This window comes from Microcaecilia unicolor, chromosome 3 (genome assembly GCF_901765095.1).
Source record: "Microcaecilia unicolor chromosome 3, aMicUni1.1, whole genome shotgun sequence".
Lineage (NCBI taxonomy): Eukaryota > Metazoa > Chordata > Amphibia > Gymnophiona > Siphonopidae > Microcaecilia > Microcaecilia unicolor.
In genome coordinates this window covers 122,983,494-123,010,746 of record NC_044033.1, presented here as the reverse complement: position 1 = coordinate 123,010,746, position 27,253 = coordinate 122,983,494, and the positions used below count along the sequence as shown (strand labels likewise).

Sequence of the window (27,253 nt, the reverse complement as noted above, 5' to 3'; positions counted from 1 at the left end):
GAGTATTGTGGGTACTAAGGTGCTTATTTCTGCCTTATATAAGCATCTTAGAAAGGTAGCACCCAGAATTGATCTCACGTTGAGCTCAGTGGAAGACAGAATTAGGAGTGGTTTATGAAGAGTGGGACAGGTCCAGAATGGAAGGGACTCTTTTGAAGTGTTCTGTCACTGTCAGTTTACAAGAAAATAGTGTTAAAAGTTTTTATAGGTGGTATTTAATTCTGTACATATAATTACAGAACACAGTTATCTATATGTAAGTCAGAGAACTTCTTGATTAGGAGGAAAACGCCTCAAAAACAAGCCCCTCCCAATGATGTAAATGGGATAAAGGCTACACATTAATCATCACAGGCGCTGTGATGATTAATGTGTAGCCTTTATCCCATTTACATCATTGGGAGGGGCTTGTTTTTGAGGCGTTTTCCTCCTAATCAAGAAGTTCTCTGACTTACATATAGATAACTGTGTTCTGTAATTATATGTACAGCTATTGAGTGGAACAAGTTTCCCTTTTGATACTGTTTGGTATTTAATTCTGGACAGGCTGCATAAGTGCTTCCTATGAGTCTCATCCTACTGCTGAAGAAAGTGTGGGGAAAGGAAAGCAATAGGGTCCTTATAGTGGGGCTGTCCTAAGGTTTGGGCATATTGGAGGGCAATTCAGTATAAGCTGCAGAACTGGACACGCTGGAAGATACCTTGGGATCCAGTGGTTTTCCTACTCAGTAGGTTAATACTGAGTTCGATATTGGCTCATAATGCCTTACTCTGTAACTGTTTCAGTGTGGAGTGAGTAGTTCTGGTTAGAGCCTGGAAACTGATGTGTCCTTGCATCAACAGTGGATGAATAAAGTGCAGTATATCTATGATATGGAAAGATTTGTTAGCTCAGTGGAAGATGATTGCTCCACAAATGGGATAAAATTTGGGGTCCTTTGACTAAGTTGCAAACTGTTTCATAAATGTAGGAGGTTTGGTTACTAACAATCCTCGAGTATGTTTGGATTATGTAGTTTTGCCATGTGGCAGACAGGTGCTGAGGGATTGGGGGTTTGGGGCAGAGAGTTATAAAGAGAGGTCATTATGGATTTCCCCATTTTCTTGAAGGGGGGAATTTTTTCATAAAATGAAAGTAACAACTTCCTTTTTGTTACTTGTTTTGGGCAGTTCCTATTCTATTGAGTTTAGATTTGTTTTGTTAGTATTTGATGCCTCTTGAAGGGAAATGTTCTCATGTATGTTTGAGACATTGTACAATGTGTTATTTTTGTATGGCTCTTTGGATTTAATTGAAGGCTTTTGTGACCCACGCCGCCTACATGACAAGGGTAGGCTGAGGGTTTCCCACCGAACGCCGTTTGCCCAAGAGCAAACTGAAGCCACAAGGTACCACTTGCCGAAATGCAAGCCAAAAACCACCATCCACCGCTTACTGAAGCGTAGGCCAAAATTTGAACACTGCTTGCCAAAATACAAGCCGAATTCACCATCCACCGCTTACCAAAGTGTAAGCTGAAATGCAGAGCACTGTTTGCCGAACTGCAAACTGAATCCACCATCCACCGCTTACCGAAGTGTAAGCCGAAATCCAGAGCACTGTTTGCCAAACTGCAGACAGAGTCCACCATCCACCGCTTATCGGAGTGTAAGCTGAAATCCAGACCTCTGAAGAAGTCGGATTCAATATCTTAGGTCTCCTTCACTGAGTTTGTATGAGAGTCCCATTTCAGTTGGATGTTGAGGGTTAGCCCAGGGCCGAGATGTTGAACTTCCTTGACTTTGACGCCCCTCCAGAGGAAACTGTGACAGTGACTGCTCGTACTTAGAATCCTTGGTCTATACAAATGAAGCTGTGGGAGTCTGGCCTTTCTGCACAGCCCATTCATAAGAAGGCTTGTTCTACATATAGAGTCCAGAAGGCTCCTGGATTTGAAAAGCTTCATCTTCCTCGCCATTCTGATGTGGTCAAATATGCTCCTAGACTCACTTTTCAGTACTCCTGAGGAGAGAGACTCAGACTTTGGAGTCTTTTGGGAGGAAGGTTTTTCAGAATGCTATGCTTGCCTCCCACATACATTCTTAACAGCTCTTCATGAGCAAGCACTTGTGGAATTTAGAGTGCAGTGTGATGGAGTTTGCAGATACTCTACCATCAGAGAAGGCCGCAGAGCTTTGCCTGCTAGTAGCTAAGCAACAGGAGAATAGAAAGCACATAGCTCTGACAACCTATGATTCTTTTGACGAGGCATTCAGGGCCAAAGCTAGGGGTATTGGAATGATCAGACTCATCTGGCTGGATGCCTTAGTCCTTGAACCTGAAGTTCAGGAGAAGCTGGCAGATGTCCCCTTCCGGGGTGATAACCTTTTTGGTGACGAGGTGGAGGAGGTCACTGAACTCATAAAGAAGTTTGCAGATGCCATCAAGTCACTCTCCCGACACACTCCTAGTGTGGCTTCCTCTTCCGGGGGGATACTTAACCAGAGGGCAATGGAGGACCTATTAATCTCAAAGACATACGTTCCCTTCTCCCTCTCGTCCACGCCAGACAGCCCAGATCTCTTTCCCCTGTAAGCGGCAGCAGAAAGCTCAGAAGTCCCAGCCGGCTCCCCAGTCAAAGTAGGGGACAAGCTTTTGACTGATTCCAGGACAGCATAGTCGTAATAAAAGTAACCATTTCAGACAACCTACAGGTAGGAGGGAGGCTACATTTTTTTTTTTTACAACAAATATGGCCCCTTTATAACCTCAGATCAGTGGGTTCTCAAAATGAACACTTGGAGCGTCTCCACGCTGGGGCTGCATTGGTTTACATTACCCACATATAGGAATGTGCCATGTTGTCCTCAGAGAACACCTGCTACAGGTGAGTAACTTTGCTATATCTCTGTGTATATTAGAAAAAAAAATATGACACTGCAATGCATGGCCATCATGCCTTCATAGTGCTGCCACAGGATCTCACCCAATCCATTGAACCAAAGCATTAGAACACATTCTCGGAAGACCGAATATGTATATGAGTCAGTTACATGCCCATACAGGAAGAGACTTAAGCTTGGTATCTATATATAGAGATATAGAGAAACCTATAAAAAATGTACTCACTTTCTTGTATTCAGTAGTGAAAACTTATCCAGTGTTCTATGACTTGCTTATTTTCAGGCAGCTCTTTATGGATGTGGCTGTTGGGCGGAAAATACTGGAGTCCATAATCCCTATTCTACAGCTGTGAGTACTTCAGGTATTTGCTGCTTTCATTAAAAATATATTCATAATGAAAAGTATTCAGAACATTTTTATAGTTTTTGTTTCAATGACTACATAGTCACATACATTATCTTTCTCTCTTTTCTCCTCTCCCAGACTCTTTCTCCCTCCGGCATATTTTTCTCTCCTACTACTTCCCCCTTCTTCCCCGATGCTCCTGCAGCTTGTTCTCGCCTACCCCCCCCCCCCCCCCCATCACCGTACACTGGCAGCCTTTTCTCTCCTGCCACCCTACTCTCTTGCATCTCATCCCACCCCCGCCACACGCAACCCTCCGAACTTGCCTTGTACACACGGTGGCATTAAGTATATGCTGCTCTGCTCCTCTGTAACTGGAACCCTCCCTCTCGAGTGTCCTGTGTCATCTGATGAAGCTTCCTGTTTCCTGCTTCAGGAGTCGGACGCTAGAGAGAGAGGGCTCCGGTTACAGAGGAGCGGAGCAGCGAGTACTTAATTCCGCCATGTGTGCAAGGCAATTTTGGAGGGCCACATGGAGTGGGGAATGAAATGCCAGAGAACATGGGGTGGCAGGATACAAAAGGCTGCCGTGTGCGGCAGTGTGGGGAGGGGGGGGGGGTAGGAAAGAACAAGCTGCAGTAGCATTGGGGAGGGAGAGGGTCAGTGGTAGGAGAGAAAAATATATGCAGGAGGGAGGAAGAGTCTGGGAGAGAGTCATGGAATGGTGGGAAAGAAAAGGCTGTCAGTGTTTGGGGGTGGGGAGGGAGGTAGGAGAGCACGGGGCAGATGGAGAGAAAAAGCTGCAGGGGAAGAAATGAAGGAGGAGAGAAAAGGAGAGGAGGCCCTGAAAGTAGAGTTCAGAGCACAGACAGAGGAACAGAACCAGAGACAGGAAGTAAGATGATTAGAAAAATAAAATCACTGGACAATGAAGGTAAGAGAAATGATTTTATTTTCAGTTTAGTAACTGAAGTACAGTATGTCAGTTTTGAGAATTTACATCTGCAGTCTATATTTTGCACTGTACAGATGAAAATGTGAGGGGGACACGTGGAGGGGCATAATCGAAAGGGGCGCCCAAGTTTTTCTGAGGATGTCGTCGCAGGACGTCCCCGTGAAGGGGCGGGGAAACCCGTATTATCGAAACAAGATGGATGTCCATCTTTCGTTTCAATAATACGGTCGGGGTCACCCAAATCAGGAAATGTAGGTCGACCTCAGAGATGGTCGTCCTTAGACTTCGTCGTTTCTGATTTTCGGCGATAATGGAAACTGAGAACGCCCATCTCAGAAACGACCAAATCCAAGCCCTTTGGTCATGGGAGGAGCCAGCTTTCGTAGTGCACTGGTCCCCCTGACATGCCAGGACACCAACCGGGCATCCTAAGGGGCACTGCAGTGGACTTCAGAAATTGCTCCCAGGTGCATAGCTCCCTTACCTTGTGTGCTGAGCCCCCCCCAAACCGCCCCCCCCCCCCAAAACCCACTCCCCACAACTGTAAACCACTACCATAGCCCTTAGAGATGAAGGGGGCACCCAGATGTGGGTATAGTGGGTTTGTGGTGGGTTTTGGAGGGCTCACATTTACCACCACAAGTATAACAGGTAGGAGGGGGATGGACCTGGGTCCGCCTGTCTGAAGTGCAGTGCACCCTCTAAAACTGCTCCAGGGACCTGCATACTGCTGCGATGGACCTGAGTATGACATTTGAGGCTGGCATAGAGGCGGGCACAAATTATTTTTAAAAAATTCTTTTGAGGATGGGAGGGGGTTAGTGACCACTGGGGGAGTAAGGGGAGGTCATCCCCGATTCCCTCCAGTGGTCATCTGGTCAGTTCGGGCACCTTTTCGTGGCTTGGTCGTAACAAAAAAAGGACCAAGTAAAGTCATCCAAGTTCTCGTCAGGGACGCCCTTCTTTTTTTGATATGGGTCAAGGTCGCCCATGTGTTAGGCACGCCCAAGTCCCGCCTTCGCTATGCCTTCGACACGCCCCTGTAAACTTTGGTCGTCCCTGCTACGGAAAGTAGTTGGGGACACCCAAAATCGGCTTTCGATTATGACGATTTGGGCGATCCTGTGAGAAGGACGCCCATCTTGTGACTTGTGTCGAAAGATGGGCGTCCTTCTCTTTCGAAAATAATCCTGTCTATGTGATTAAGTGCAACCAATCATGCGATTAAAGCTTTTAATTGATGTACAGCCCTAATATATATATATATATTCTGGTGAACAGCATTATCATTAGCCTTTCAGATTAATTGAACGTGAGCATAGCTTTTTGAGAAAGGTTATAACATCCAGTTATTTGCCTGTACAGTTATTCTCTGCTGCAGTTCCAATACTTTGTATACCATGGATTTAAAAAAAGATTTAAACAAATTTTTCACTTGATTACAGATATGAGCTATTGCTTCCAAGTACACTGCATTTGGTGGTGCTTCTTCATAATTTGCGTTCAGATGATTACTGGGTTTTATGGTGGGGGGAAATCCATGTTTTAAACCTGTAAAGCCTTGGTCTTCACTTCAGTCCTTTTTGGCTGCCACAACTGAGTCAGGTTTTTAGGATATTGCTAATCAATTTGCACGAAAGAGGTGTGCATATAATGGGAGGTAGCATGCATTCAAATATATCTCATACATGGTCATTAGAGGTATCTTGAAAGCATGACATATTTGTGGCCCTTATGGACTGGGAGTAAATATCATTGCTCTAAGAATTTGACCAGTAAGGGTGGATTGTATAAGACACGAATAAATCTTAAGGTCAAAGTTAAAATATGTACAGATATAGCAAAACTTCTGGTTTTGAGTGCTACATAGAATATTTTCCATTTTACAAGTGGTAGTTTGTCTTGTTTGAATAACAAGTATAGAATGATTGTACGTTTGGGAAGCTTGCCAGGTGCCCTTGGCCTGGATTGGCCGCTGTCGTGGACAGGATGCTGGACTCGATGGACCCTTGGTCTTTTCCCAGTGTGGTATTACTTATGTACTTAATATGTACTTATAACACCTGGATTAGTTCAGTTTCTCCATTTCTTTTTAAAAAGTAGGCTACTTTTAATATAATGTTGTAAAATTGTGCTTTTTTAAAATTTATTTTGGAGTTAACTCATGCGTTTTTATTGATAGCTAAAGGAGAATTACATTCTAGTAAGGTATTTCTTCCCTCTGTCTACCGAGCATGTGATTTAAGGGCTAGATTAACAGAAGTGTGCTAAAACTCATCATTGCACCTTATTATTTAGCACAGGCCCCATTTTATGTCATGGGACTTATTGACTAATAACTGTTATGGATAAGGGCCCTGTTTACTAAGGGCTCGCTAGCGTTTTTATGTTTCAACAGTTTTATTGATGATCCTTCAAAATGAACATACAACATGCTCCATAAGCAACCATTTGCAAACAGTCTTTCAAACAGCCAGTACAAGAAAACGTGGAACACTAAAAGTTTTTGCGTTAATCAACCCCCTCCCTTCCACCCACCCACTCTCCTATCCCCTCTCTCCCCCCCTTCCCTCCAGAGAATATTGACAACCCTTCCAACAACGCCCAGTTCCCCCCCCCCCCCCCAAAAAAAAGGGCCCGCTAGCATTTTTAATAGACGCTAAAGACACCCATATATTCCTATGGGTGTCTCTAGTGTTTACTGAGTGCTAATTTTAGCTAAAAATTTAGGGCCTTAGTAAAAAGGGCCCTAAATTTACTAAACTGAGCTAAACTTGTGAAAATAATTTTTATATTTCAAATTAGATGTCTGGAAAGTTTTTGGTGAAATTGGAAGAAAATGGAAAGCCGATTTAACAATAGGTGCTAACATCAGATATGTATCCTGAAATATTACCTCAGTTATTTTTCTTTTTCTTGTAGACATACAGTAGTTGAATTGATATAGTTTGATGTTAACTGACATAGATTTATGAGAGCAGCCACTGTATTGCTTAATTTTATTGGCTGGTCTGGTTGCTCACTGGTAGTGTGGAAGACCCAGACTTTGCTTTTCATTCTGGTTAGGAGTGGGAATGCTGTGGAGACAGTGTTCACAACCCCTGGGAAGAGGTGAAGGGGGTGGAATCTCAATTATTGCACACCCCAGATTCTTACTGGCTTGCCTTTAGGGCAGTGTTTCCCAAGTTGGTCCTGGAGTACCCCCTTGCAGTCAGGTGTTCAGGTTATCCACAGTGAATATGCATGACATTGATTTGCATACATTGCCTCCATCATATGCAAATCTCTTTCATGCATATTGAATATGGATATCCTGAAAACCTGACTGGCAAGGGGTTACTCAGGACTGAATTGGGAAGCAATGCCTTACGGTGTATGTATATTAGCTTCCAGAAGGGGCAATGGTTGCTGTCCCCTGGCCAGAGATAGTTGCAGTAGCTGTAGGTGGGTCATGGTGCTATAATCGAATGAAAACTGGTTATGATTGAACTGGAACCCTAAAGATACACACAAAAACTGCTGGATGGACCAAAAGAAATTTATGTTGCCAAAACTTTAAGAGCAGTTCCCAGTAATTGAAAAGTTCAGAGACTACCATTTCTGTTTAACCTTTATTCTGTTGTTCCCCTGCCTTCCCCTTCATATGTGTTTTTTAACTGCTCATTTCTTTTCTTATTTTCAACTTTCTTCTTCTGTCTCCCTTTGTCTTTCTTACTTTGTTTGTACTTTTCATCCTTTCCTTTACATCTCATTTTCTTGCTTCCTTTTGTTTCTTACTCTTCTTAATTGGATTGTTTTTCTTGCTTCCCCATACACACCTCTCTGGTTGTTTTTCTTTTGCTTTATTTCAGTGCATATACTTCTGAGCTCATTTTTTTTTTGTACCTTTATTTACATATTATTACTAATTCTCTAACAAGAACACTTAGCATCAGATCTTATGGCACTCTGAGCGCACCGGCTAGTGTCCTCAATGAATAGACATACGGGACCCTTAGTTGTAAAAGGGAGCATCAGTGAAACATTTTAAATGTTTTGCTTCTTTATTCTTTCCAACTCGACAAAACTTAGAAAGAATTCTACATAAAGAACTAGATTCTATATATCATGCCTAAAAAATCAATGCCAAAAAAATACGCCTAGGCATATTCTATAAAGCACGCCTAAATTTAGGCAAACTTTATAAAATATGCCAACATTTTCTGTGCAGTTTATAGAATATACCAAACTCTCATCCTCACAACCAAATTTAGTCGCAGGCAGTTACGCCAGTAAAACTTTTTTTTTTTTTAAACTTTATTTTAGTGTATAAACAACTTAGAAATACAATCTTTGACATCACTTTATACATCCTAGAGATATCCCCTTTCCCTTCCCTCCTCCCTTCCCCCCCTCCCCCCCTAGTCTCTTCATAGTTCTATGGATCTCTGTGGTGTCTCTGCTTTTATACTTAATACTTCGGGCCCACAGAAAGGCCCGAGTTTGTCAAGTGATTTCACCTCCTTGGTATTATCAATTGCGGAGCATCTAAGTCAATTCCCGCTTGGGATCTCCAAAGCTTATATTTGTCCCATATTTTGGTAAACTGGAGTAGCTGACTGTTCTTCATCCCTGTAAGCTTTGCCATTTGATACATATAGTCCATTTTATGTAAAACTTGGACAATTGGTGGAGCCAGCGATTGCTTCCAGGCGGCCGCCAGTGCAATCTTTGCCGCTCCTAAAAACATGGAAGCCAAACGGTGAAGAGGTGTCAGAAGTCCAGGAGGGCGAAATTGCAACAAGCAGTAGTCCATCGTTTGTGGATATTCTTTACCCAATATCTGTTTCAATAACTTAAGACATTTCCTGCCAATACAGTTGTATCTTTGGACATGACCACCATATATGTTTCATATCCCCCCTCACTTGACATCCCCTCCAGCATTGATTCGAAGAGCCTGGAAACATTTTCGCTACTTTATGTGGGGTATAATACCATCGGTACAGGATCTTATATCCATTTTCTATCATGGAACTACTTACTGATCCCTTTAACAGAAAGCCTATCGCCTTTTCCCAACTCTTCAGTTCATGTGTAGCCCCTATATCTTGTTCCCATTTCTGTATGTACTGCTGGATTGGGATTTTATATGAGAGTAGTGCCCCGTATATTCTTGACACACATCTTTTACGACTATTCCCTCCCATGGTCCGCTCTAATTCTGTTTCCTCCTTTTGTAGCTCCCCTTTGGCTTTTCGAAGAATATAATCTCTAATTCTATTGTAATATAACAAGTGATGTGCTGGGAGATTAAATTCGTCTTGCAGCTCATTATATGAACGTATTGCTCCCTCTTCCCATATTTGGTCCAATTGTCTCAACCCTCTCTGTCTCCACTGCTTATATATTGTATCTCCCTCTTCCCATGAAAATCCCGGTGCCCCTTGTATATGCATTTTACGAAAATATGTTCTCTGTGGACAGAATTGTTGGCGTAATGTATTCCATGTCATTAATGGGTATGCCACTGTTGGGGGTAGCAATGTTGCCATTGCCCTAACCCGTTTACTGGGGAGCCATAATAATGCTGCTGGGTGATTAAGTCCTATCCAGTGTTTTTCAATTTGTAACCATGGTTTGTCTTCCTCAGTAATCCATGCTGCTAATATTCTTAGCTGTGCTGCTTGAAAGTATTTAAAGAAATCCGGCACTCCCATTCCCCCCTTTTTTTTAGGTTGGTATAGCATTTCTGCTTGTACTCTAGGCGGCTTATGGTTCCAAATGTACGCAAAGGTTTTTTTCTTTAGTTGTCTGAAGAATTTTTTGGGGATTTGGATTGGTAATGCTATGAAGAGGTACAAAAGTTTGGGTAGTAACATCATTTTTATTGCTTGTATCCGGCCTAACCAGGACAACTCCAGCCCTTCCCACCTCTCTAATTACGCCAGTAAAACTTGATGTAAATGTCAGTGTTTACATTTGGCGCAGACCAGTTGTATTCTATAACAACGCACATAGGGGCCCTTTTTACTAAGCCGCTTAAGCATCTACGCGCACCCAACACGCGCCAAAATGGAGTTACCACATGGCTACTGTGTGGCATTTGCAATAATTTCATTTTTGGCGCATGTCCGCTACGCTCACCCCCCCCCCCCCCCCCCAATTTTTTATGTTCTATTGCATGTCAGCTACACATGCCAAGTGGCGTTTGGCACACATAGGTCATTACCGCCCGGTTACCCTGTGAGGCTTTACTGCTAGATCAATGGCTAGCGGTAAAATCTCAGACTCAAAAAGGACGTGTGGCAATTTTCATTTTGCCGCACGTCCATTTTCGGCAAAAATTTTAAAAAGGCATTTTTGCAGGTGCGCTGAAAAATGATTCTGCGCGCCCAAAACACTCGTCGACACTACTGCAGGCCATTTTTCAGCGCACCTTAGTAAAAGGACCCCATAGCCTTTAGAAACACTCATGACCTGCCCATTCCACACCTATGGCCATATCCCCCGTTTCAGCTGTGTGACTTAGAATTTATGCATATCACATTACAGAATATGTTTAGTTGTGCATGTAAATTCTAATTAATGACAGTTAGTGTCAGTTGCTTGTTAATTGGCAATTATCAGTACTTATTAACTAAGTTCACACGCAAATATAGAATCTGGGGGAAAGAGAGTAATTCTGTAACATAGTTACTAATATGTGCTGATCATGTATGTAAATGTTTAAAATAATGCTTAAACATATGTATATCTGCACGTATGCTGTCAAAATTGTGCTTCAGCTCTATTCTGTAAATACTCACTTTACTTACACAGGGGTCCTTTTACTGAGCAGCCGTAAGCTGTAGAACGTGCTTACCACAACTTAAAAATTCTTACCGTAGGAGGTCCTGCAGTAGGTCTGAGAAAATATTTTCAACTTTATGGCAGAGGGGGCATGTTGAGGGCAGAGAGTTGGCGTGCCAGCACTAATCAGTTAGCATATCGCGTTCTAACTGATTAACGCATGATTAGCTCGTGAGCCATGGCAATGTTAGTTCGTGCTACACTTTCGAAAAATTGAAGGAGGTGAGGTTCTAAGTTAGCGATGAATGTGCTCCAGATGAAGAGGTTCCATTAATCCCTGACAGAGTTTTTCAAAACGCTGACCATCTTTGGTTGCGAACTAATTGCTGGAAGCGCTGCTGCAGGAATGGGCACCTTTGGGAAAGCTAAGTGCTTGTTTTTTTTTTTTGTTTTTTTTTTTAAATGATCTGTTTAAAAATAATAAATTGATTAAAGTTATATGGAAGGCCACTGGAGGTTTTTTATGCCTATGATTGCAATTAAGCCCGATGTAGACCAAGCTAAATGTGGTCGGGGCTTGCTGAGTCTTTTTCCTCCTTGTGAATTTCAGTAGTTTTCTTCAAGTTAGTGATAAATATGAGGGTATATAGTTTGTATTGGTTGTTATAACATTAGTTCATAGCCATTAATTTAAAAACCTGCTGTAGTAGAAAATGATGTGTCAGGCCACAGGGAATCTGAAGGATGCTCTTTGTCACCCCAGAACTGCAGCAATCCCTTCTCTGATGGACCAGTTTGATTCTGGGACTTCCATTCTAAATTCCTCCTCCTCAAAAATTCCTGACTAAAGATATATGGAATAGGGTGTGCATATAGATGGACTTCATACCCACACACACTGCTGCACTCAGGAGATGTAGCTTCACATCAATCTGCTGGAGCTGTGGGCAATTTGAAATGGTCTAAAGGCTTTCAGAGATGAATTGTTGAACCAAATATTAAAAGGCAACCTGACTGACATTTTGGATTAGAACAGTCTGAAGCAGGGGTTATGGGATCCTACTCCTTGTGGGGAAGCAGTCGGGGTGTGGCAATGGAGTGCCAGGCATGGCATGGTGCTTAGAGCCACAAGATGATAGTCTTATGGACAGACTGAGTAGAGTGAAGTAATCTCATAAGTGTTCTCTGTTTGGGCATTGCCCACAAGATCTTCCGAGAGTGGGACATCCCCTTGGTGGTTTTCCTTGCCACTCATCTCATCAACAAAGTCCCTCAGTACTGCTCCAGACCCAGATCACACAGCAGGCTAGCATCAGATGCCTTCCTTCTCAGTTGGGGGGAGGACCTTCTATATGTATATCTTCCAATCCCTCTAATAGGGAAGACTCTGGTGAAACTCAAGCAGGACTGGAGAACCATGATCCTCATTGTGCCTTATTGGGCAAGGCATATTTGGTTCCCTTCTCTTCTTGAGTTCTCCGAAGAACCTGTTTTCTGACCCTCACAGATCAAGGGTTCTCTTCTCTATCCTAATCTCCAGTCCCTGGCCCTCACTGCTTGGATATTGAGACTGTAGAATTTGCATCCCTTCAACTGCTTGTCAGTGTTTCCAGTGTCCTGCTGGCTTCCAGAAAAGATTCCATTAAGATGTGTCACACTTTCAAATGGAAGAGGTTTTCCTTCTGTTGTTGCAGGGCCCTAGATTCTTTCTCTTGTCCTACACAAAATCTGCTTGAGTACCTTCTATACCTCTCTGAATCTGGTGTGAAAACCAACCTTGTAAGGATTTGCCTTGGTGCAATTAACACTTACCATCACCATGTAGAGAGCAAGCCCATGTCTGTACAGCCTCTAGTTGTTCGTTTTATACAAGTTTTGCTTCTGACAAAACCCATCAGTCCTCCCACTGTGCAGTGGCGTTCCTAGGGGGGCTGACACCCGGGGCGGATCGCCGATGCACCCCGCCCCCTGGGTGCAGCGCCCCCCCCCCCCCCCCCGATGCAGGTCGACCTCCCCTCGGCAAAAGGACACCCCCCCCACGAAAGAACCCCCGCCCGGGTGCACGCCTGTCCGTCATTCGTTCCATGCTCCCTCTGCCCTGGAACAGGAAGTAACCTGTTCCGGGGCAGAGGGAGCATGGAACGAACGACGGACAGGCGCGCGCGGCACCCCCCCAGCGGCGTGCATGAGACCTGAACGTTGTCCTCATCCAACTGATGAAAGCTTCTTTTGAGCCACTTGATTCATGTCATCTGAAGTACCTGGCCTGGAAGGACTTGTTTTTGGTGGTGTTCACTTCAGCTTGTAGAGTCAGTGAGCTGCAAGCCCTAGCAGCTGATCCACTTTACTCAAAGTTTCATCATAAGAGAGTAGTTCTCCGCACATATCTTAAGCTTCTTCCTAAGGTGGAAGAAACTTAGTCAGTCTAATCTAATCTTGCATTTTATAAGCCGCTAAATCCCTTGAAAGATCCAAAGCACTAACAAAGTTAATTACATGTACATACAAATCTAAAACTAAAAAATAAATTTTTTTTAAAAACATCAGAATCAGTCCAGTTAATACTGAATCACAAATTCATGAACTAAGTAAGTTTTTAATGCTTTGTGAAAAGTAATATATGAGGAAACTTGTCTCAAGGCGAATGGAAGGTTATTCCAAAACTGAACTGCCATATATGAAAAAGAACCATCGAGAATTTTTTTATAACTGATTCCTTTGGATGAAGGAAACTTTAAATCCAACTTATGGGAAGATCGATGTGGTTTCAACCCATGCGGAATGAAAACTAATTTTTGAATGTGAATTGGTGCAAAGCCATAGAGAATTTTGTGAATACAAAACCTAAATATTCACTGCCAACCAATGAAGAGTTAACAGTATACATGATCGTATTTTTGTAGTTTAAAAAGTAGATGTGCTGCCATATTCTGTAAAAGTTGAAGTTGTTGCTGCAGTGTAACTGATATACCTAAGTAATCCAGCTGTGACACAATCAAACTCTGAATTAGAACACTAAAAGAGTTCTCATGAAAATAAGATCATATAAACTTCAGTTGCTTCAACTTAAAAAAAAAAAAAAAAAAAAAAAAAAAGACTTTTTTTGACAAATCAACCTGAAACTTAAAAGATAAAGAGGAGTCCAAAATAATACCCAAAACTTTGGATGTTTGTTCACCTGCCAAATTTTCATTTTGCTCAGTTGGAATAAAAGAATGTGGCATTTCAACATTAGTATGAAACCACAGTACTTTGGTTTATTAGCATTTAACTTAATCAGTCAATTGTTCTCCCAAACCTCATGCCCATCCTGGTGAAAATGCACTGCACACTTTGGACTAAAAGCGATCTTGGCCGCCTGTCTGGAGTGAACTAAAGCCCATAGATGGTCCACCCAGCTTTTTGTTTCTTTTGATTCAAAAAGGATGGGGGTGGCCATTGGTAAATGCATATTATTCAATTGGCTAGCAGACTGCATGTCTTTCAACAATGTCGGAGCCATGGCCGCATCAGTAGCCCACTTAAGGTCAGCTTTCATTGAAGAGATTTGCAGAACTGCAACATGGTCTTCAGTCCATACGTTCATATCTCACTATTCTCTTGAGCAGAGTAACCGACACGATAACCGGTTTGGTCAGATAGTTCTACAGAATTTCTTTGGCGTCTAGAATCCAACTCATCATAGCCAATTGAATAATAGGAGAATGGGGTAGTACGTGGAAAAATAACAGGCTGTACTGTAATGATGGGCTACATCTTTCTGTGATGGGGAAAAGGATCCTTGTGGAGAAATTCAGACAGTATGTTTCTAGACATTTAAACTAGAGGGTGGGGATGACAAAAGGAAACAGGGGATTTCAGAAAGTCACCCCCAGAATAAACATGATGGCAGAGGGAAAGGTCATGTAAATATAAAAAACCACCCAAACTCACTAAGCACATGGAAAGCTATGTGCACACATAAGTACATATAAGTACATAAGTAATGCCATACTGGGAAAAGACCAAGGGTCCATCGAGCCCAGCATCCTGTCCACGACAGCGGCCAATCCAGACCAAGGGCACCTGGCAAGCTTCCCAAACGTAAAAACATTCTATACGTTATTCCTGGAATTTTGGATTTTTCCAAGTCCGTTTAGTAGCGGTTTATGGACTTGTCCTTTAGGAAACCGTCCAACCTCTTTTTAAACTCTGCTAAGCTAACCGCCTTCACCACTTTCTCTGGCAACGAATTCCAGAGTTTAATTACACGTTGGGTGAAGAAAAAGTTTCTCCGATTTGTTTTAAATTTACTACACTGTAGTTTCATCGCATGCCCCCTAGTCCTAGTATTTTTGGAAAGCGTGAACAGACGCTTCACATCCCCCTGTTCCACTCCACTCATTATTTTATATACCTCTATCATGTCTCCCCTCAGCCGTCTCTTCTCCAAGCTGAATAGCCCTACCCTCCTTAGTCTTTCTTCATAGGGAAGTCGTCCCATCCCCACTATCATTTTAGTCGCCCTTCGCTGCACCTTTTCCAATTCTACTATATCTTTCTTGAGATGCTCGTAGTCTAAGTAAAAAGGTTCAAGACTTGCAAGCCCTGATGTTTGAAGAAAACTTGGATATTGTCGCTATTACGGAGACGTGGTTCAACGATTCTCATGAATGGGATGTGACCGTACCGGGCTATAATCTTTTTAGGAAGGATAGAGAGGGCCGAAGAGGTGGAGGAGTGGCTTTGTATGTGAGAGAGAATATCAGAGCGGCTGAAATGCAGGGAACCTGGGGAAAAGAAGAAGCTTTATGGATTGTCCTGGACAGAGAAGACGGAACTTGTATTGAGGGTGAGGGTGCTGAAGTGTGAATGTGATTAGGTGATGGTCAGAGATAGGAAGAGCTGAAACGTAGAAATTGGAGGGTGAGCAAGTAGAAGAGAGGACGAGATCAAGACAGTGGCCAGATTTGTGAGTAGGGGTGGTGGGGCTCAGTTGGAGGTTGAAGGAGGAGGTAAGAGTGAGGAATCCTGTTTAGAAGGAATGGTTCCATGGAATCTTAGCGAAGATTGGGTGGCGATGCCGGTAATTGGAAACAAAATGGGAGCAGGGCAGGCTTCTACGGTCTACACCCTGATCGTGACTGAATAGATAGGGATGGGCTGGAGTATAAATTTTAAGGGGCTTCGATGTTAGCTTCAGAACTTAGTACAAGAACAGTACTGGGCAGACTTCTGCGGTCTGTGCCCTGAGAAAGGCAAGGACAAATCAAACTCTGGTATACATATAAAGAATCGCATACCATGTAAAATGAGTTTATCTTGTTGGGCAGACTGGATGGACCTTACAGGCCTTTATCTGCCGTCATTTACTATGTTACTATCCCTCCTAGGCCCATTCTGTTCTGTTCCAGGCTGCACCTTCATAACAGGCCTGTTTACATTGTTAGTGTTATTCGTTCCTGTTGGCTGTACTGGTGCAAGTTCCTATTGACCGTTGTTTGTTGTTTTTGGTGAGTCTGGTAGCTAGGGATACCTTTGTGTGAGAAGGTAATGTTCTGCTTGTTAAATTACTCATCTGTAGCAGGCATTCTGAGGACAGCAGGACATACATTCTTACATCCTCTCCCACATCCCCTAGGAGTTGCATTTGCTATGCGTTTTTATCCAACTGAGGGTCCGAGGCAGGCGTGAAGGTACTAACGCATGTGCGGTGACGGCTTGCCCAAGGCTTCTAGAAACAATGGAACACTGGGCAGCGTCCAACTGGGGCTCTGTGAATGATGTCACCCATATGTGATAATGTATGTCCAGCTGTACTTGGAGAACATCTGCTACAGGTGAGTAACTTTGCAATATTGAAACATAAAAGAGAATTGCTTACTTCAAACTGACTACAATGTCACTCCACAACTACTTCCCATTCCCCCAATTACCTCCACTTCTCCCCAAACTACCAAATTAACTCTCAGCTACCCCAACTGCAAAACTGTACCTCCACAACTACCCTATTACCCTCAGCTATCCCTTCCACCTCAAAGTACATTACCACAACTGCCCTCACCACTCTAAAACTACAACTCCACAACTACCCCAACCCAGAACTACTAACTACCAACCAAAACTACTCCACCCTCCCAACCACCCACCCCTTTCTAACCTACCCTTTCAAAAATACCTCACCCCTCACAGCTTTCCCCATTCTCAAAAAAATAATCCCCTCACAACTACCCCATTACATCCAACTAGCCCTCCCCCAAAACTGTCTCCACAGTTAGATCAACTATCCGTATTAGAATTATTCCCACTCCCACAACCACCCCAAAATTACCCTAACTACTTGCACCCCCTATAGTTACTCCTGCCCCTGAAACTATCTGCATCTAGATTCAAACAGGATGTACCAAGCCTCTATCACCACCAAGTATCTTATCCCCCAAACTACCTTCCTCATCTGCCCCATCCCCCCTCTTCTAAGTCAGACACACATAAAGACGATACAGCTACACATTCTGATCTGCACATGCTTTGAGAGTTTGGAAAGAAACTTGTGAGCCATGATCCATATGTGTTCCCCCACTTGTCCATTTTTGTATTAACACCGTGTTGCTTTCTCTGAAACCTTTCTACAGCTAGAAATGGCACTTGTTTACGTTTATTTTTACTATTCCTAGAATATTGTATTATTCTGCTTGTAAACTGTGTAGCCCTGTAATGTTACAATAACAGTACCGTGGTATTTTGCCTCTTTATTGTGGAAAGTCTGTAGTTTTATATACTGTATTGTAGTTGGTGAGATGTAACAAGCCTGCCAGCAGGAAAAGAGTAGATGTAAAAGATAACTTTAAAAGAGTGAGACATTAAAAACTTTAGAGAGGCCGTCTACTTAGTTCCTTTTGAAATGAAAGGAAGCATTAATTCTGGAGGTGATATTCCTCCTTCCCCACCCCCCACTCCCCTAAAGAATCATTATTCTGGAGATGCTCTTTTTTCCCCCATAAAATTAGGCATATGGTAGAAATAAATAAAAAGGACAACCCAGAGGAGACTGTTGGTACTCATTGCCATTTTAAAATTATTCTTTTAAATTGTAGCATCCAAATTGATAGCTATTGAAAAACAGCATTACACCCACTAAGCCTTAACATGAAAAAGCACATTTAAAGACAAATAATGTTGTATGACCCACATAAAATGGATCCAACCCTCAAAATTTATAAAAATAATAAAACTACCAAGTAGCTGATGATTCTGTAATGTACATCACATGTGCTCAGCAATAGAGGAATGGAGAAGTAGCCTAATGGTTAGAGCAGCAGACTGAGTATGGAGAAAGACAGTGTTCAACTCCTACTGCCACTCCTTGTTGTCTAAGTTTGTTTCTGAGGCAATAGAGGGCAAGTCACTTGCCATAAAATTGCCTCAGGTACAAACTTATTTTAAGCCTTCCAGGGACAGAGAAATACCTGCTGTAGTTGAATGTAACTGACCTTGAGCTACCGAAAAAGGTGTGAGCTAAATCCAGTATTATAGCTAGACATGAGTTTTTGTTGGAGCTGACAGTTAACGTATCCTATTGTGGATTAAGATCTGGTTAAAAGATAGAAAATAGAGAGTAGGATTAAATGGTCAGTATTCGCAATGGAGAAGGGTAAATAGTGGGATTCCCCAGGAGTCTGTGCTGCTGCTTTCTAACATGTTTGTAAGTAATGTAGGGAACAACTAGGGGCCCTTTTACTATGGCGTGCCTAAAAGTGGCCTGGTGTAGGTGGTGCATGTTTTCGACGCGTGCAGGTCAATTTTTCAGCGCACATGAACAAAAGGCATTTTTTTTGTGTGTGTGAAAATGGACATGCAGCAAAATTAAAACCGGTGGGCTTCCATTTTTGTCCTGAGACCTTACCATCACCCATTTACTTAGTGGTAAGGTCTCGTATGCTAACCGGGTGGTAAGTGGCCAGTGTGCTTCAACTGCTGGTTACTGCCGGGTAATCACCACACGATAGAAAATAGAAAATATTTTCTACCGCTTGTTTTGGTGCGCGTCAAAAATGGAATTCTCCAAGGACAAGCAGGCTGCTTGTTCTCACTGATGGGTGACGTCCACGGCAGCCCCTCCAATCGGAAACTTCTCTAGCAAAGTCCTTTGCTAGTCCTCGCGCGCCCGCGCGCACCGCGCATGCGCAGCCGTCTTCCCGCCCGAAACCGGCTCGAGCCGGCCAGTCTTCTTTCGTCCGCACTCGGTACGGCTGTGTTTTTGCCGTGTCGAGCCCCGGAGAGTCGACCTCGCGCGTCCGTTGTTTTAATCGACGTGTTTTTCTTCGGAAAAGTTCTAATTTCGTGCGGAAAGTGCTCCGAAAACCCCCTTGGGTTTCGTTTGCCCCTTCCTATATTTCCAGTCTTTGCCCCGGTAAGTTTTCTTTCGTCGTCGGGGTAGGCCTCTTTTAGGCCTCGGTCGAGATTTTTCTCCCTCAAAGTTTTGGTGCTCAAATTCGTCATTTCGGATTTTGATTTCGCCGGCGTGATTTTTCCGCCCATGACATCGAAGCCTTCCAGCGGCTTCAAGAAGTGCACCCAGTGCGCCCGGGTAATCTCGCTCACTGATAGGCACTCTTCGTATCTTCAGTGTCTGGGGGCCGAGCACCGTCCTCAGAACTGTAGTCTGTGTTCCCTGTTACAAAGGCGGACTCAGGTAGCGAGATTGGCCCAGTGGAACGTTTTGTTCTCGGGCTCTTCGTCGGCATCGGCGTCATCAGCGTCCAGACCTTCATCCTCGGCCGCCAGTGCATCGAGGCATCGGCCCTCTGCATCGGCGCCGAGACATCGGATAGCTGCATCGACGTCGGTGGTACCGGGACCTCGTCTCCTGATGTCGTCGGACGGTGGTGCATCGGGTGGAGTGCAGGTGAGGGCTGTCCATTCCCCTGCTGGTGGCGGTGAGCCTTCGGGTGGGTCTCCCCCTACCCTGAGGGCTCCTGCGGTACAGCCCCCCCGGGATCGACCTGCTTCGACCTCGGCCCCGAGGAAGCGACGGATGGATTCTACGTCCTCCTCATCGGTGCCGGGGAGCTCCGGTGACATGCTTCGGAAGAAGTCTAAGAAGCATCGACACCGGTCTCCTCCCCGCGTCGGCACCGAGAGCTCTGGGTCGCCGAGGGAGTCGGCACCCAGCAGGCATCGGCACCGAGAGGACCGCTCACCCTCTGTTCAGGAGGTGTCGATGCGCTCCACTCTGGACAGCCCGGAACAGCCTCCACGCCCGGAACAGGTTCTGACGTCGACGCCTGCATCGGCCTCCATGCCTTTCTCTGCAGCCGCTCTGAACGAGAGCCTCCGGGCTGTTCTCCCAGAGATTCTGGGAGAGCTGTTGCGCCCTACCCCTCCGGTACCGGCGGTGCTTGCGCCTCCGGTACCGTCGAGCGTGGCGCCGGCTGGCCCATCGCCCGGGGTGAGGGAGGGAGCTTCGCCGATGCGGGCCAGGGAGTCTACCTCTCGACGCCCCCATCATGGACGTGGCTCCACTGAGTCGAGCCGGGCGAGGTTGCAGACACAGGTCCGTGAACTTGTGTCTGACACCGAGGGTGAGGCCTCGTGGGAAGAGGAAGAAGACCCCAGATATTTCTCTGACGAGGAGTCTGAGGGTCTTCCTTCCGATCCTACTCCCTCTCCTGAAAGACAGCTTTCTCCTCCTGAGAGTCTGTCTTTCGCTTCCTTTGTCCGGGAGATGTCTACGGCCATCCCCTTCCCGGTGGTTGTGGAGGACGAGCCCAGGGCTGAAATGTTTGAGCTCCTGGACTATCCTTCTCCACCTAAGGAAGCGTCCACTGTTCCCTTGCATCATGTCCTAAAAAAGACATTGCTTGCGAACTGGACCAAGCCACTAAGTAATCCCCACATCCCCAAGAAGATCGAGTCCCAGTACCGGATCCATGGGGACCCAGAGCTGATGCGCACTCAGTTGCCTCATGACTCTGGAGTTGTGGATCTGGCCCTAAAGAAGGCTAAGAGTTCTAGGGAGCATGCTTCGGCGCCCCCGGGCAAAGACTCTAGAACCTTAGACTCCTTTGGGAGGAAGGCCTACCATTCCTCTATGCTCGTGGCCAAAATCCAGTCTTACCAGCTCTACACGAGCATACACATGCGGAACAATGTGCGGCAGTTGGCGGGCTTGGTTGATGCTCTCCCCCCTGAGCAAGCCAAGCCTTTTCAGGAGGTGGTCAGGCAGCTGAAGGCGTGCAGAAAATTCCTGGCCAGAGGGGTGTATGACACCTTTGATGTTGCGTCCAGGGCCGCTGCTCAAGGTGTGGTGATGCGCAGGCTCTCATGGCTGCGTGCCTCCGACCTAGAGAATAGACTCCAGCAGCGGATTGCGGACTCGCCTTGCCGTGCGGACAATATTTTTGGAGAGAAGGTCGAGCAGGTGGTAGAGCATCTCCACCAGCGGGATACCGCGTTCGACAAGTTCTCCCGCCGGCAGCCTTCAGCATCTACCTCTACAGGTAGAAGATTTTTTGGGGGAAGAAGGACTGTTCCCTACTCTTCTGGCAAGCGTAGGTACAATCCTCCTTCTCGACAGCCTGCGGCCCAGGCTAAGCCCCAGCGCGCTCGCTCTCGTCAGCAGCGTGCGCCTCAGCAAGGCCCCGCGGCTCCCCAGCAAAAGCAAGGGGCGAGCTTTTGACTGGCTCCAGCAGAGCATAGCCGACATCCAAGTGTGAGTGCCGGGCGACCTGCCGGTCGGGGGGAGGTTGAAAGCTTTTCACCAAAGGTGGCCTCTCATAACCTCCGACCAGTGGGTTCTTCAAATAGTCCGGCAAGGATACACCCTCAATTTGGCCTCAAAACCTCCAAATTGTCCACCGGGAGCTCAGTCTTACAGCTTCCAGCACAGGCAGGTATTTGCAGAGGAACTCTCCGCCCTTCTCAGCGCCAATGCGGTCGAGCCCGTGCCATCCGGGCAAGAAGGGCTGGGATTCTATTCCAGGTACTTCCTTGTGGAAAAGAAAACAGGGGGGATGCGTCCCATCCTAGACCTAAGGGCCCTGAACAAATATCTCGTAAAAGAAAAGTTCAGGATGCTTTCCCTGGGCACCCTTCTCCCCATGATTCAGCAAAACGATTGGCTATGCTCTCTGGACTTGAAGGATGCCTACACACACATCCCGATACTGCCAGCTCACAGACAGTATCTGCGATTTCAGTTGGGCACACGTCACTTCCAGTACTGTGTGCTACCCTTTGGGCTCGCCTCTGCGCCCAGGGTGTTCACAAAGTGCCTAGCTGTGGTAGCAGCGGCACTTCGCAGGCTGGGGGTGCACGTGTTCCCATATCTCGACGATTGGCTGGTGAAGAACACATCCGAGGCAGGAGCCCTGCAGTCCATGCAGATGACTATTCGCCTCCTGGAGCTACTGGGGTTTGTGATAAATTATCCAAAGTCCCATCTTCTCCCAGTGCAGAAACTCGAATTCATAGGAGCTCTGCTGGATTCTCGGACGGCTCGCGCCTATCTCCCAGAGACGAGGGCCAACAACTTGTTGTCCCTCGTCTCGCGGGTGCGAGCGTCCCAGCAGATCACAGCTCGTCAGATGTTGAGATTGCTGGGCCACATGGCCTCCACAGTTCATGTGACTCCCATGGCCCGTCTTCACATGAGATCTGCTCAATGGACCCTAGCCTCCCAGTGGTATCAGGCTGCTGGGGGTCTAGAAGACGTGATCCACCTGTCCACGAGTTTTCTCGAATCCCTGTATTGGTGGACAATCTGGTCCAATTTGACTCTGGGACGTCCTTTCCAAATTCCTCAGCCACAAAAAGTGCTGACAACGGATGCGTCCCTCCTGGGATGGGGAGCTCATGTCGATGGGCTTCACACCCAAGGAAGCTGGTCCCTCCAGGAACGCGGTCTACAGATCAATCTCCTGGAGTTGCGAGCGATCTGGAACGCTCTGAAGGCTTTCAGAGATCGGCTGTCCCATCAAATTATCCAAATTCAGACAGACAACCAGGTTGCCATGTACTATGTCAACAAGCAGGGGGGCACCGGATCTCGCCCCCTGTGTCAGGAAGCCGTGAGCATGTGGCTCTGGGCTCGCCGTCTCGGCATGGTGCTCCAAGCCACATATCTGGCAGGCGTAAACAACAGTCTGGCCGACAGACTGAGCCGGATTATGCAACCTCACGAGTGGTCGCTCAACTCCAGAGTGGTGCGCCAGATCTTCCAAGCGTGGGGCACCCCCTTGGTGGATCTCTTCGCATCTCGAGTGAACCACAAAGTCCCTCAGTTCTGTTCCAGGCTTCAGGCCCCCGGCAGACTGGCATCGGATGCCTTCCTCCTGGATTGGGGGGAGGGCCTGCTGTATGCTTATCCTCCCATTCCTCTGGTGGGGAAGACTTTGTTGAAACTCAAGCAAGACCGAGGCACCATGATTCTGATTGCTCCTTTTTGGCCGCGTCAGATCTGGTTCCCTCTTCTTCTGGAGTTATCCTCCGAAGAACCGTGGAGATTGGAGTGTTTTCCGACCCTCATCACGCAGAACGAAGGGGCTCTTCTGCATCCCAGCCTCCGGTCCCTGGCTCTCACGGCCTGGATGTTGAGAGCGTAGACTTTGCCTCTTTGGGTCTGTCAGAGGGTGTCTCCCGCGTCTTGCTTGCTTCCAGGAAAGATTCCACTAAGAGGAGTTACTTCTTTCTGTGGAGGAGGTTTGCCGTCTGGTGTGACAGCAAGGCCCTAGCTCCTCGCTCTTGTCCTACACAGACCCTGCTTGAATACCTTCTGCACTTGTCTGAGTCTGGTCTCAAGACCAACTCTGTAAGAGTTCACCTTAGCGCAATCAGTGCATACCATTACCATGTGGAAGGTAAGCCGATCTCAGGACAGCCTTTAGTTGTTCGCTTCATGAGAGGTTTGCTTTTGTCAAAGCCCCCTGTCAAGCCTCCTACAGTGTCATGGGATCTCAATGTCGTTCTCACCCAGCTGATGAAACCTCCTTTTGAGCCACTGAATTCCTGCCATCTGAAGTACTTGACCTGGAAGGTCTTTCTTGGTGGCAGTCACTTCAGCTCGTAGAGTCAGTGAGCTTCAGGCCCTGGTAGCCCAGGCCCCTTACACCAAATTTCATCATAACAGAGTAGTCCTCCGCACTCACCCTAAGTTCTTGCCAAAGGTCGTGTCGGAGTTCCATCTGAACCAGTCAATTGTCTTGCCAACATTCTTTCCCCGTCCTCATTCCTGCCCTGCTGAACGTCAGCTGCACACATTGGACTGCAAGAGAGCATTGGCCTCCTATCTGGAGCGGACACAGCCCCACAGACAGTCCGCCCAATTGTTTGTTTCTTTTGATCCCAATAGGAGGGGAGTGGCTGTAGGGAAACGCACCATATCCAATTGGCTAGCAGATTGCATTTCCTTCACTTACGCCCAGGCGGGGCTGGCTCTTGAGGGTCATGTCACGGCTCATAATGTTAGAGCCATGGCTGCGTCGGTAGCCCACTTGAAGTCAGCCTCCATCGAAGAAATTTGCAAAGCTGCGACGTGGTCATCTGTCCACACATTCACATCTCATTACTGCCTGCAGCAGGATACCCGACGCGACAGTCGGTTCGGGCAGTCAGTTCTTCAGAACCTGTTTGGGCTTTAGGATCCAACTCCACCCCCCGAGGGCCCTGTTTGTTCTGTTCCAGGCTGCACTCTCAGTTAGTTGGTAAATTTTTTAGGTCAATCTCAGTTATGTCCTCGCCGTTGCGAGGCCCAATTGACCATGGTTATTGTTTTGAGTGAGCCTGGGGGCTAGGGATACCCCATCAGTGAGAACAAGCAGCCTGCTTGTCCTCGGAGAAAGCGAATGCTACATACCTGTAGAAGGTATTCTCCGAGGACAGCAGGCTGATTGTTCTCACAAACCCGCCCGCCTCCCCGTTGGAGTTGTGTCTTCCCTTGAAGTGTATTGTCTTGCTACATACTGGACTGGCCGGCTCGAGCCGGTTTCGGGCGGGAAGACGGCCGCGCATGCGCGGTGCGCGCGGGCGCGCGAGGACTAGCAAAGGACTTTGCTAGAGAAGTTTCCAATTGGAGGGGCTGCCGTGGACGTCACCCATCAGTGAGAACAATCAGCCTGCTGTCCTCGGAGAATACCTTCTACAGGTATGTAGCATTCGCTTTACTGCCCAGGGCACTCGGTAGCAGGGCGATAGTTCCAGTTTGGCAGGCATTGGATGTGTGGAGGCACCTGTGCGCCTTAGTAAAATGCCCCCCTAGTGAGGTAATTACGGGGGTCTTTTACTAAGCCACGGTAGAAGGGCATCTCGGCGTTTACCACAAGCTGATTTCCACTAAAAGCATTACTACGTTTTTTTTTAATATGCTTTAGGGTCAGTTGAATTGTACTATGCATTTTTTCTCAGCTTTATTTTTCAGAGTCTACAGCCTAAAAACTTCAGCTACCTAAAGTAGGATATGTGATTTCTGGGGTTAATTATATATTTTGTTGATTAAGCATTTTTAATGGATAATTAGTCCATACCTGAGGCTGGAATTTTGAAGGATTATGCAGTCGATATCCCTCTATCTTATGTTAATTATAAACCACTTTTAGTAAAGTTTCCTTGTCAGTGTACAGTAATGAAAGTATGGCTTCTAGCTGAAGTTCTGTATAATAAAAAAAATACCATTCTCCTAGCCTGTGTAATTCTAGCTTGTGTAATATTTTCATTTCATCAAGTTTGCATGAAAATATGTTTCTGAAAAGAGGGAGAGTGAGATGTATGGGGTTATTTTATAGCAATTTATATAATTGAGATAAAAACACTTTGTAGATATGAGCTACTTTTAGAGTTATTGAAAAACACACACAAATTTTACATGCATTACTTGTAACTTGACAAGTTAATTATTGGACTGGCATTGATGCAACGATGCTTGGGAACATGCTTTTTTTCTATTTCCCAATCACTTTTGTATTCCTCTCTATTGATCTTAAAGTAAATCTAAGAAAACTCATGAAGACCTGAGTATGCATACCCTTGGGGTGATATGCATATACCCTAGGGGATATATGATACAGATGTTTAAATACTTGAATGGTATTAATATAGAAACAAATATTTTCCAGAGAAGGGAAAGTGGTAAAACAAGAGGACATGAATTCAGGAGTAATGTCAGAAAGTTCTTTTTCACTGAGAGGGTAGTTGACTCCTTGAATGCCCTCCCGATGGAAGTGGTGGGAAAAAAAGCTGTGGCAGAATTCAAAAAGTCATGGGATGGACCCAGAGGATCTGTAATTAGAAAATGAATGATATAAAAAACAAAACTTAAAGGGTTGCATATGTGTTTGCATGTCAAGTGGTGCTTAGATGGCAACTCTGGCTGCATCAAGTAAGGCCAGTGCTGGGCTGGCTTGTATGGTCTGAGTCCCGCATATATCAATCCGGTTTAGGATGGGCTGGAGAGAGTAATTTGGAACGTGAGGACAGTGCTAGGCAGACTTTTACAGTCTTTATCCCACAAATGACAAGATGGATTTTGATAGGCTGGAGTGGACTTTGATGGCAACTCCAGTAGTTGGAACATAAGGACAGAATCAGGCTGACTTCTATGATGTGTGTCCCAGAAACACCAAAGAAAGACCGTGATCAAGTGTATAATATCACATTCATTGTTGATTTAAGTCTTAAATTGATAATGAATGTGACTGTTGGGCAGACTGGATGGACCATTCAGGTACTTTATCTGCTGTCACTTACTAGGTTACTATGGAGCTTATTTTCAAAAGAGAAAAACGTCTAAAAAGTGGCATAAATCTGCATTTGGATGTTTTTCTCACAAAAACGTTCAATTTGGTATTTTCAAAACCAATTTTTAGATGTTTTTCAATGAAGTACATCAGAAGTGCATTCAAATCACAAGGGGGCATGTCAGGGACGTGTTAAGGGTGGGATCTGGGTGTTCCTAACACTTGGACATTTTTCAACCATAATGGAACAAAAGAAAAGTGCCCAGGGCTAAAACTAAGACGTTTTGAGCTAGACCTGTTTTTATAATGAATAGGGCACAAAAGGGTGCCCTAAATGACTAGATGACCACTGTAGGGAATTGAGGGTGACCCCCCTCCCACCCCCCACAAATGTGAATACAAATATGATTTAGCAGCCTGTATGACAGCCTCAGATGTTAGAGCCAGGTCTATTAGAGCAGCATGCTGGTCCCTGAAGTAGTGAAGTGGTCAGTGTAGTGCAGTTCACCATCTCCCTTTATCTGTCACATTTGTGGTGGAAACTGTGACCCTCCAAAGCTCACCAGAAACCCACTGTACCCATATATAGGT

At 45.5% G+C, this 27,253-nt stretch overlaps 1 protein-coding gene across 1 annotated transcript in view; it reads left to right on the top strand.

Moving 5' to 3' along the window:
• Nucleotides 1–27,253, top strand: part of TASP1 (taspase 1) — a 317,359-nt gene that overhangs the window by 114,155 nt on the left and 175,951 nt on the right. Inside the window, 1 exon segment of the mRNA XM_030196341.1 lies at nt 3,167–3,245. Within this exon segment, the coding sequence (XP_030052201.1) occupies nt 3,167–3,245 (79 nt within the window).